The sequence below is a fragment of the Nelumbo lutea genome, chromosome 6, assembly GCF_056320005.1.
Source record: "Nelumbo lutea isolate HS-2025 chromosome 6, American lotus-T2T, whole genome shotgun sequence".
Lineage (NCBI taxonomy): Eukaryota > Viridiplantae > Streptophyta > Magnoliopsida > Proteales > Nelumbonaceae > Nelumbo > Nelumbo lutea.
Window position 1 is genome coordinate 29,478,722 of NC_142689.1, and position 12,779 is coordinate 29,491,500.

Genomic DNA, 12,779 nt, shown 5'->3' on the forward strand with positions numbered 1-12,779 from the left:
TTGGGCTGTTTTGTAATTGTTTCACGGTTTGTGTACATTGGTGAAGTAGGGAGTTTAAGTTTCTTTAGCTCCTCTTCGACATAACTCCTTAATTTCTCAATTATTAATAAAATTCATTCTTATTGATTAAAAAAATAAACTGGTATGTTCACAAAAAATCCACTATTTTCTCTCCAAAGAAATACACCAAAGTGATGCCTGAATTTACAAAGCAAGTACTAAATGATTCACTAAATGTGCACTTAAATTCAAGGCTTCAATTTCATATCAGAACAAGTCAACTCCTAGATAAATACCACAGAAACCAAATTTCATGTCAATGCAAACCTTTTTTTATCAATAAGTACATCATTTCAATTCATTAATGGATAAAAAAGTGCACAATATATAAGAACTACAAAAGAAAGAAGAGTCAGTGAGTGAGAGATAAAACTTCTTATCTCTCCCCCAGCTTTTCTTCAATTACAAGAGTGCCTAGAATAAAGATTTTCTCCCCACCCCTTGTTTTATAAATACATCAGCTAATGCAAACTTACCAGGCACATTTTGCAGAAACAAAAACAGATGAGTTCAAAAGGTTTGCAAGATCAAAAGAATACAATGGTAATGAATATACATAAGATTGTATCAAATAAGATGCATAAGATTGTACCCTTGATGTTGGCTGAATCCTCCGATTTGATCTCCGAGGCTCAATGACATCAGGAACTTGTTTTGCAGTATTATCATACTGACCAGCATCCTTTTCTTCACTTCTAGCCAACTTCTGACCAGAAGGTGCAGCTTTTCCTTTAGTCCTCAGGGTGGTTTCAATAGAAGAGGACTTCTTCTTGGAGGAAGGAGCATCAGATGCACGAGCAACTGAAGAAAATAAGGTTGAATCCTTAGCGGCTTTGTTGTTATCAGAAAAAGAACAATGTTCCAACTGGTTTTTCTTTTCTGACATGTGTTCATCATGGCTAACAGAAGCTTTGGTATGACCATGCACAGTGCCATCTTTTGAGACAGAGATGACAGACATTGAAGAACTATCTTTCTCAGAATTGTTTCTACCTGTTCTCCCTGACTTAAGCAGCTTGGGCTTGGATTTAGATGCTTGTTTTCCTGCAGAATCAATTTTCCAAGTATTTTTCCATCCACGAGGTCCTGATCCTTGAGGTATCAAGTACTTCGTAAATTTAATTGAATCATTTACTTCAGTTGTCTGGCCACCTTTATCTACAATATAATGTTTGCTTACTTCCATGAATTTTCTTTTCTTTCCAGGTTTAGGAACACCAAAAACAACCCTAGAACCTTCCTTCTGCAGACCAGTCCTCTTTGTTCTGGGAGCATCAGAACTATTTCCTTCTTTGGTACTCTTCCCAACAGTAAACATTTTTTCATTAGCAGATAAAGCCAGAGGTCTTGCCTCCTCAGGTTTCCCTGTATTGTCTATGCCACTCAGCTCAACTGCAACATCTGTTTCAGCTCCATGTCTTCCCAACTTTGGCCGCTTTTCCTGAGGAGAATCGCCCTAAGCATTGTAGCAAATGAGTCAATAGACACCCAAAATTTTATACCAAAATAAACATTAATCAGCCAGATAGCATGTGGTGTAAAGAATATTAACAACCAGACCTCGTGAACATAGGGGTTATCTTCCCTTGAACGGGACCATTCAATCCATTGCCCATCCTTCCAAAAGAGAGATGGTCGAAGATGCCAGGCTTTAACAACCAATGTATCACCTTGAGCTGAACAAGACATTGAAGAGAAATTGAACTTTCACAACTACAAATTTTACATGCCATGGGATGAAATCAAGAAATTCAAGTGGTTAACAAGAAATAGGAATTTGAGATAACAATGGGTGGGAAGACCAACTACTATTATGGCTGTTTACTTAGTCAAGAGGTGGAAAATATACATCAGTTGTACTGGACTATGTTGTGATTTGTATTTTCAGTTTGTTTATTTTCCTGTTCTCTCCAAGGGCTGCTTGTAATGCTAGATCCTCTTGATCTTAATAAATTTGTCCTTTATCTTGCGAAAAAATTATATGCCATGGCTACAAGAACTCCGCTTCAATGGTAAAAATACAGCATTAGATTTCATACCTGGAAAATGGACAGTCAAAGACGTTTCATCTTCCTTGCTCTTTTCTGTAATAATTCCTTCCCACCAGCTGAGAATATAGATACAGACACAAAAAAAGTTAATTCAGAGAAATTCAGAAATTTTAATAAAATGCAGTCATCAGTTACAAGGATCTGTGCATGTACGTGCAGTTATATATTTATAGACAACACATGTACAATATGTTACTTATTCAACGAGGCAGTAAATATAGGAAAAACCAAGCAAAACTCACTAAAATTTATGCAGTCTATTGTGACAGTACAGCTCTAAGGTGACAAATAAGATGGTGTTCTTCAGATAGTTTTAATATTGATTTCCTTTATCAATAACAACATTCAAAGATTTTATATGACAGGTGTAACATAAAATGTTACCAAACAAAAACATAGGAAACAGACAAACTAAAGAAAAAAAACAGCTATTTCATATGTTCTGATAAACTATTTCCTGATCAAAAAGGAGAAAAAGGAATAGGGGTTGAGTCCCCTAAACATTACTTTTGGTATAGACTTGAATACACTGATGAGAGAAAACAGGGAGGCCTATGATTGCTTCAAGACAGCATGCAACTCAATGTGGTTTCTATCCACTATTTGAACAACATTATAAAACCTGCAGGAGTCAATTGCCAAGTTTTCTCTCACACTGCCTACTGCAAGCCTGGACTGAAGAGGGCTGTGTCAGGTTGGAAACTGGCATAGAAAACATGAACCTCACTCCTTAAACATCATTATTTTGGACAAATGTGGGTGAATAAGCTAATCAAGAGAAGAAGATTTTTTTAGATACTTATGATGCGAGAACCTTATCGGCATAGAAGGAACATGTTGGTTGAACAATGAAAACCAGGTCAGTTAATACTGCATGTTCCTAGGAGAGACACCACATTTCTTTTCTTTCCTATTTTTTGATGTGGGGGTGCTGATGCCTATAAATTTTTGCACATGGTAGAAGAAATCTTTTTTATCAGCAAAGAAGAATTTTATTCAATTAAGAGAAACAGTTACAGAATTACAGCAAAATGGAAAACAGGCATTGCACCACAAAATGTTCCAATAAATCCCAGAAAAGCTACTGCCTATAAACTCCCTGTTTGGCTAATGAATCAGCCATCCCATTTGCAGTTCACCTGATCCATGTGAAAGAGGCATTGAGTTCCCTTTCTAGGATTTCAACCTCCCTTAGGGGATGTCTATGAATCCAAGGAGCATTGCCCCATGTATTGGTCATTTGGTAGGCATCTTTGTTGATTAAAGGTCTAAAAGAACCAAGCTGAGCTGAGCTCTGGCAGCCCAAACTCGTGACATGTCTCTGCCAAGCCATTCAAGATATGGTCATATATAACATATGTGGTGGGTTTAGGATGGGGAAGGAGCAAAAGTGAGGTTTTGAAGGTGTTTAGGTAGGGGAGAAAATTAGTTGTGAGTGCAACATTAGCAGAACAAGATGCAACTTGAAATAAATATATAGTCTATATTAGGGAGAAAGACAAGGTGCTTGTGATCACAGCAAAAAAGAAGAAAGAAAAAGGGGGAGAGATTGAGATAACAAACCTCACAAGACCAGGAAAGACACAATTTTAAATCAATTAATATTCATTCCATATCTTGTTGAGTGAAGCCTTGCAACATTGTTATAAAGCTCCAAGTAGGTTACACCTGAAGTTTCCTTAACACACTAAAGTACATAATAAACATGAGAAGGATTACTTAACATCTAAGAACTTCTAACATCAATGAAATGTTTAATGCAAGTAAGAACCGGCAATTTAACGTCAAGAAATGATAGATTACCAAGAATCATAAACCACAATTTTCACATAAATCATACTGCTGCTTTTGAATACCAGGTTGGGGAGCTTCCGTTTTACCATTTGGGTATGCTGGTTGGGGCCAAGTCCACTTCAGTAGCTGTTTGGAGGCCAATCATTAAATGAGTGGAGAAAAAACTAGACAGGTGGAAGGCTAAATACCTCTCTTTAGGAGGAATAATCACGCTGGTTAGGAGTGGTTTATCAAGCTTACCAACCTACTATATTTCATTGTTAAAAGTTCCAGTAGAAGTGGCAAAGAGAGTTGAGAAAATTCAAGGAGATTTTCTTTGGGAGGGTTCCCCCCCCCCCCCCCGCAAGAAGTTCCATCCAGTCAACCAGGATAATGTGTGGAGGCTGAAGCAGGATGGTGGTTTGGGGATCAGAAAATTGAGAACAATCAACAAGGCTTAGTTTGGTAAATAGCCGAGGAGATTTGGATTAGAGAAGGAGAGGGATTCGCTTTGGAGAAGAGTGATGGTGGGAAAGTATGGAGTGGTGACTAGTGAGATTTGGGTGGAAATCAAGGGAGGTGTCCACTTCATTTTGGGTGAGTGACCGAGTGTTTGGGAAGGAATTATGAAGTTTAATCAAGAATTCAAGAATTTAACTAGGTTTTTGGTAGGGGATGGCGTTAGGATAAAATTTGGGGGAGATGATTGGTGTGGAGTGGGTAATTTAAGTGAGCTGTGCCCGAGGTTATACAGGTTGGCTGGTAATGATATAACAATCTGCCAATGCTATAAGATGAGAGAGGATCAGTTGGTTTGGAGTCCTAAATTCAGAAGGCCTCTTCTGGAAAGGGAGGTGGAAGAATTTATCAGGCTCCTGGACCTGGACGTGCTTGAAAAATTAAAGGTGTGAAGCTTGCATTCTGATTGCTATCTGTTCCACCATCTGGAAAGAGAGGAACAGAAGAGTGTTTGAAGATGAGCATTGGAAGATTGAAAAGATTGTGGCAATCATTGGCAAGTGTTTAGCAGATTGGGTATTTATTCTCCCTGAACTTGCACAAGTCTCCCAATCAGATTTAGGAGTTAATTTTTGGGATGTTCTTGAGTTACAAAATTGTAATTGTGGAAGTTTCTTTTGATTTGTCCCTTCTCATTGTTACCTTAACACCAGAGTAGATTGTAATTATCTTTTTATTTTAATGAAAATCATCTTTTTATTATAAAAAAATCACTATTAATAGCAATTGCACGTATTACTATAAATAGAAAGTATTTGAGTTATAAATAATTTAGGTTTTCACAAAGAATTGTAGATTTCTAAAAGACTGAATCCATAATTCCTTTTCGATTTTAGTTCCTGTATTATCTGGTTTGTTATCCTTTGATGCAGGAGAAAAGATTATGTATTTTTTATTCAAATGTTGAATTGAGCCCCCAGGATAGTGCATTAAATAGGTGGACACGTAATAACATTGGTGGTGTAAAAAAACATAATGTCTAGCATGACTTGGTGGCAATGCAACAAGGAGAAAAACACATTGGGATGGACCCATCCAGTAGACATGATGAAGTATTGCAGAGTTCCAATGGTTTGAATGTTTAAGAGATCCATCTGACAGACTGAATAGTGAATACTGAGTTTCAGACTTTTATAAATTAGATTTTTCCTAGTTAGTTTAGTTTGGTCAAGGCTTTGTAAGTATCTAGCCTGCCCAAGAAAGCCAAATGAAACATGAGGTTGTCCTTATCCAGTCTTTTCCTGCCCAAGGATCTGGCCTTGCTTCTTGGAAGAAAAACTACCTATCTCTTGGAGGAAGAATCGCCTTAATTAGGTCTACTTTAGCTAATCTGCCCATTTATTACCTTTCAATTTTTAAGGTACCTACAGGAGTGGCTAGCAAATTGGAAAAACTAATGAGGGACTTCCTGTGGGAGCTAGGGGAGGAAAAAAAGGATCATAGGGTTAGATGGGAGATGGTGTATAGGAGTAAGCAGGATGGAGAGCTAGGTATTGGGAATTGAGGAAGAGGAATTTGGCTTTGCTAGGGAAATGGTTGTGGAGGTTTTCATTGGAGAGGGAGAAATTGTGGGCTAAGATAATTTGTAGTATTCACGGGCTTGGAGAGAATGGTTGGGACTCTGGGATTCTGGCTACGGCTACAAGAACATAACCCTAGAAATCCATCCAAGCTGTTTTGCCTCTTTTCTCTCCTTCGATCAGGTATGACTTGCACTCGGGTAATCTCATAAAGTTTTGGGAACATGTTTGGGTTGGGGAGACCCCTTTGGAAGACCAATTTCCGACTTTATTTGCAATCTCCACCTTCAAAAATGAACCAATTGCCACTTCCCTTGTTTCCTCAAAAACAAATTCTGGGTTTGGATGGAACTTGGGTTCGAGAAGAGCACTCGGGGACACAGAACTGGATAATATTTCAACTCTTTTGTCCATTCTTGATGGGATTTTTCTAGAGCCTACAAAGACCTTCCGGATCCTTTACTTGTGCCTCCTTTAAAGCCCTAATACAACCAGAAATTCTTATTGGTTTGTCATTCCCTGTGTGAAGGAAGTGTGGTGTAAACCTATACCTCCAAGGGTTGGGAGTTTCTGTTGGGAAGCTTTCCTAGAAAGAATCAACGCAGGTGATTACTTCAAAGAAAAAGACCCAATAGTTGTTTATCTCCACACTGGTGTGTTTTATGCAAAGTTGCTAGTGAGTCTGTTTACCACTTACTAATATCTTGTGTTTTGGCAAAAAAAAAAAAAAGGGATTGGTTTGCTTCTTTGTTTGGGTGCAGGTAGATATCTCCAACTAGTGTACAAAGCTTGTTTTCCTCTTCTTCTATTGAATGCTCAACAAAAAGATCAAGAGCTATGTGGAGATGCATGAGAGTTGTTGTTTGTTGGACATATGGAAAGAAAGAAATGCAAGGATCTTTTCGGAAAACGAGAGAGGCTTGGAAAGAAATGCAAGGACATATAGAACTATGCATGAGAGTTGTTTGTTGGACAATGAATGAGTTCACAGATTTTTCAACAAATGATATGTTAAGAAATTGGAAAGAAGTTGCTAGCTCGGTTTCAAGAAATAAGACTCCGAATCTCAATTGGAACCCACCACCTCTTGGTTTTATCAAACTAAATTTTGATGGCAGTAGCATGGTGTTAGGAACTGCCTAACTCAGGGACTCTTTCGAGGGAGCCTACCTCCAGAATAGAGAGAGAGAGAGAGAGAGAGAGAGGAAGAGAGGTTGTATTCCCAATTCAATAATTGGTTCTGTTATAACACTGCTGTTATTTATACACTGCTGTTACATTGCTGTTACAATTCTGTTATACCAGCCTCTCCACTTGTCCAGTCCACTTGTCTAGTTTGTTATTTAGTTTGTTCTAGTGGTTGGCTGTTAGTTATATTCTTTAAAGGCTGGCGTGGCCTTTTCTTGTACACTTATATTCCCTTTATTTGTGTCTCAACACATGGGGAATCCAGGGCCTTCGGGTATTGAGAGGGTACTAAGAGATGAGAGAGATCATGTAATAGCTTTGTTCTCTGGCCCAATTGGAGTGGGAGACTCCTTGGGGGCTGAGGTGTTAGCAGCCTTGGAAAGGGTGCAAAGGGCCAAAGAAATTAATGCTAAGAAGCTGATTATAGAGGGAGATTCTGTGATTGTAGTGGACTGGTTAAAAGAAGACACTTCTAAGATGTGGAGCTACAGCAATGAGAAGAGAAAGTTCAAATGGCTGATCAAGGATATGGAAGTCCAATGTACTTGGGTAAAAAGAAATGCTAATTCCTTTGCTGATGGATTAGCTAGGCAAGGGGTTAATAGGGTTTCTGGGTTCTGGGCTCAGCTGTAAGTTTTTGTGTTTTTAAGTCAGATGTATTCCCATATCTTGGGGAGTTAAGAATTTTTAGCTCCTATTCCTTGTAACTTTATTCCCTTATTAATGAAATCAGTGGTTTATTGATAAAAAAAAGTTCTAATGGTTTGAATGTTTAAAAGATCCATCTGACAGACTGAATAGTGAATACTGAGTTTCAGACTAGTATAAATTAGATTTTTCCTGGTTAGTTTGGTTTGGTCAAGGCTTTGTAAGGATCTGGCCTGCCCAAGAAAGCCATATGAAAAATGAGGTTGCCCTTAGCCAGTCTTTTCCTTGTGGACCCAAAGGTATCCTGAAGTGAGTGAAACCCTTGTATTCATTGGCATGGCAAGAAAGCTAGAGTTACTTCCACGCTACAGGATTTCACTGGATCAGGGGGCTGTGCCTTGTCTGCCAGTATTCAAGATGCTCCATCAGTGAAAAAAGTTGAGGCATCAAGACAATTGTTATCCAACCAACAAACATTTGGGTGGGGTTTCTGCTTAAGGGGCAAACTTTTTTCCATCTTGTTATTTATCATTCATTGTCTCAATTTCAGGCTCAAGAAGAGTGGGAAAGGGTAGTTACCATAGTAGATCATTTGAGTGATCACGCAGCAGTGAACAAGGATTGGGAACTGTTTCACTAGTAAACTTTGTGAAGTAAATGTGAGGTGTGATAATGGAGGTAGGGGAGGAAGGAGAGTCTTTTTCCACTGACCTGTCTTTCGCTTCAACATCAAATGCGAGGAAACTGGATATAGTTGGGATTATACATCATGACAAGCCAAGCAACAAGCTCAAGGCAATAAAAAGTATGGTTGACATCAGTGAAAACTGTGTTTTCCTTCATGGATGAGATGCTCAGTAAGAGGAATTCTTTCAAATATCAGTCGGACATTGGAAATGGAAACCGGAATGGTTGGTTTAAAGTAAAGGATGCAATTTCTTGGAGTTCGTAGAGAAATAAATAAATAAATGCCACTATGTAAGCACCTTAATCGCTGAAACTGAAGTTGGGTGGGCCACATATCATTGAAAATTTTATTATTTATTTATTTTAACAACTAAAATAAAAAGCGACGAGCCTTTCAGTTAGCAACTTCAGCCATTAACAAGCAGCCCCTAAGTTGAACAACAAGAGAGGAGTAGTAGTTAAAAGACTGGCCCTACAAGAAACAGGCATCAAGTAAGGGTAGAGGAAGGGGAAGAAGGGTAATCTTTCTTCAGTCAGTCATTCTGGGTCTTTATTGCTGGTTTTAAGTCAGTTCCTTATGGGTGGTAAATGAAGTTAATTAATGGTTTTGTTAGTGTTTCTTAGTGTACTATTTTCTTTTTCCAGTTGAATTTATAGTTTCCAATAGCTTTTGGTGAAATCTTTAATACAAGTTAAGGTTAGGGAGTTGTGATCTTATTATTAAATGCTGTAATGTTTTCTGTTCAGATATTGGGTGCCCAGTGTTTTAAAAATGCAAGGCGCAAAAAAAGCGCAAGGGCCAATTTGCGCATGAGGCGCAAGGCGCAAAAAGAGTGCAAAAAAAAGTGCCAAAAAATGCAAAAAATATTAAACGCAATGCTAATAAAAAAATATAAACTTAAATTTTAAAATAAACGTTTTAAAAAACCTATTATCTAAAATTAAAATACATAAACATAACATGTAAAGCTTATTCAAGTGAAAATTTAAAAAGAAAAGCAACCATATAAAGCATTTTCAAGCATGTAAAACCCACAATCTCTTTTTTTCCTTAATTGCATTGCTTCAAGTAGCTAACGTGATATAAAACATATTGCATTCTTGATTCTATGAGTCGCCTTTGTACCATGCCCCTCGAGGCAAGCCCGAACAAGTCTGTTAGGGTATGAACCTCTTATTTCTCACATAAAAAATAATGATTTTATAACTTTCATCGCCTTTTAAGAAGATATTTTATTGCAATGAATGAATGAACAACATTAGCAAATGGGGGGTTCTCAGAGCACGCCTAGGTGCACCAGGTGTGTGACATTTGAAAGAGGTGTGCCTAGGACCTGGGCAAGGCACATACCCTAAAATGCGCCTCGCCTGAGGCACGCCTTTTAAATCACTGTGGGTGCCATGAGCGGTTAGTTGGATTAGGGGGGCAATGTTTATGGAATTCTTTTTCCTTTTAATAGTAGGAATCTTCTTATCCTTATAAAAAACACACACACAAAAAAGTCTAGTATCCATTCAACTGAAAAACAAAAAACCCACAACAATAATAATATGTATACCTCCATCACTATGTTTCTTCTTGACAAAGCAATAAAGTAAATAAATGAACCAAAATTAGAGTGCACAAATGAATTTTATAAAAAAATGCTAAATTACATTAACATGGGTTGACAAAAAAAGACGCATTATGGAGGCAAGGAAGGAATGCATTGCTTCTTAAAATAGCCCAACCTGAGCTAAGCATGCACAATTAGTAACTAAAATTAACTGAAGCACAAGTAAATTTCTAACCAACATCCCCAAAATGGTTCTCTTATGATCCACTCTAATAACAGAATGGCATGCAATAAATTATCAAAATAAACAGAATGGTATGCAATAAATTATCAAAAAAAAAAAAAAGAAAACAGAATGGTATGCAATAACATACATATGTTGCAACTCTGTAAGCACCAACATGCTACATTTACTAAGCACTCTAATGGAGGGAGAAGAGAAAGCCACTCTCCAAATAAAACAGAAAGAAAAAGAAAATCAAGTTGATAGATGCTTACCCATCACGTTTCCATGCATCCACCCTATCTCCAACAGACCAAGCATAGTCAACAATGGCTGCTCTACGTCGCTTTCTTGTCTTCTCAAATTTCATGGCAGTCCAAGGATGAGCAATCCGCACCCTTGGTGGTATATCACCTTCACCTTCAAGTGGCACCGACTCTTCTAGCTGACCAAAGCCTACAAAGAGAAGAAAGCAAAACAAACATGGAAAATATTTTCTTTAGATAATTGTGCCCAAAAAAATATATTTGCACCAATACCTGTTAGCATGCTCAAAACAGAACATTCATGCAAGTATGTTGCAAAAAGGTATATGAAAAATATTTGAGCCACTTCAGGGATAACATGAATTTAACTAAGAATCAATGTTTTTAAAGCTGTCCAACCATATTTTGTGAATCAAATTACCTCTCACATCTCCTGATTTTGGCATAAAAAAATACTTGATACTGTAGTATAGAAAAGAATAACCAAAAGAAAAACCCAGATTTACAGTGGACTCAACCCCTTCTATTTGCACTGGAAATTCACATGCTCAATTTGCACACCTTAAGATGCTCATATTTGCTTGGATAATGTACTGAAGCTTCATGAAATTGTTTAATTGTCAGGTGCATAGATGATATCAGAAGAAAATGCCGTTTTATCACCCTTCACTGTTATAAGGGGTGTGTCATGTGTGGAAAGAAAGGAAAAAAAATTGCTGTTGAAGTACATATATTTCGGTTCTCTAGATTTTAAAAGGAAAATCCAGGACAGAATTAATGACATCTTGATGGGGGATGGAGGAACAACTGTCTCCTATATCTGAGGTGCTTGGCATCTTTGTATATGCAAATTCTGCCCCTATTCCATAAAGAAACAATTGTTGAAATTAAGGATAGAAATAGTTTTTTTCTTTTTAAGAGATCAAGGATGGAAACAGTTTTTTAGTACTTTTTAGTTGTAAACTTGTAATGTACCTCACTACTTTGTAATTTTATATTGGTACCAGGCTACCAGCTAAAAACTTGCTCATTCACAGTACCTTTTGTGCACCTAATATACAAAACACATACATATATAAATCAATGTTTTCAAAAAGCAGTCAAAAACGCCAGTTGGATTAATTGCCCCGATTTCCAGGTGTGCATGACCCTCGAACCACTTACATCCAAAAAAACAGACTTGGCCAATGAAAAAGTGACCCAGCCAGCAGAACAATTGAACTATTTATCCTGGTCAGTAGGTCATGGGTTAGACATCAAATCTCTTTTTTCCCACTTATAGACATTTCCAGCATTTATAACAAGAATTCCCATTTATCACACTTATTTTTGCTTAATATGATTATGATGAATATATAATATTTGAGACGTGCCCAATTTTTCTGCAAATTTTCTGAAAGTTTCAGTAATTTTATCTATTTTTTGTATTTTTATTATTTATTGGGAGACTTCACAGGTTGACTCAATTGACCCAGACAATTGAACTACGGACCTGCCACCCAGACTAAAAGGAGCAACATTATACTAATCTGATAAAAAGGAGGACAAACTATACAGACTGCATAAGGATTACGGAAGCATGTTTTGCAAATTCCAACACCAATGAAAAAAAGAACTTTGCAATTGCCCATGAAATTTTTATTTTGAAGGGTTCCCAAGATATGAATCAAAGAATTTATATAATTGATAATACACAGATTTATTAAATATTGGCAACAATTCTGCCAGAAAACATCATACCTCAACAATTTAAGAAATATTTCCTTAAAATTGAGTTAATACCAAGAATCTGCATATAATTTTACCAGATCTAAGCACAAGCATGAGATAATTCAACTAAAAATACATCATCTGGGCATTATTTGAATGTTATGTAACCTCTAAGGCCATTAATTCCTTAGAGCTCCATGCTAATAATATATATATAGAAAAAGTTAATGTATTATTAACTGAAAAGTATACAAATGCTTCCCTTGTAATATAAAGATTTATGCCATTTCAAAGTTTACTGCAAAACTCCCATTTTTTTAGGATAGAAATTCCCTAAAAATTTAAATTGTGAACCTCTGGTGGACAGGAAGGGGAGAAAAACCATTTCACAAGTATAGAGATAATTAAAGAAATATCAAATATACAAATATATTATTTGGGCATTAGCCCCAATTTTTTACCTTCATCAGGCAGAACTTCAGTGTAACAAACATAAGCTTGTCCATCCTTCAAACTTAGTACCTTGGCAGCAAACCAGGCCCTCCTAAAACCATCCTTGTCAGAAAGAACCTAAAAAA

General features: G+C 37.0%; 1 protein-coding gene across 5 annotated transcripts in view; it reads right to left on the bottom strand.

Moving 5' to 3' along the window:
* LOC148848257 (protein SWOLLEN 1-like) overlaps positions 1-12,779 on the bottom strand; it is a 32,629-nt gene that overhangs the window by 5,200 nt on the left and 14,650 nt on the right. For all 5 annotated transcript variants that reach the window (XM_088950325.1, XM_088950323.1, XM_088950326.1 and 2 more), the window contains exons 10-14: positions 12,663-12,771; positions 10,501-10,681; positions 2,100-2,167; positions 1,621-1,736; positions 653-1,516 (exon numbers count right to left, since the gene is read on the bottom strand). In XM_088950325.1, the coding sequence (XP_088806451.1) occupies positions 653-1,516; positions 1,621-1,736; positions 2,100-2,167; positions 10,501-10,681; positions 12,663-12,771 (1,338 nt within the window). The remainder of the gene's footprint in view (positions 1-652; positions 1,517-1,620; positions 1,737-2,099; positions 2,168-10,500; positions 10,682-12,662; positions 12,772-12,779) is intronic.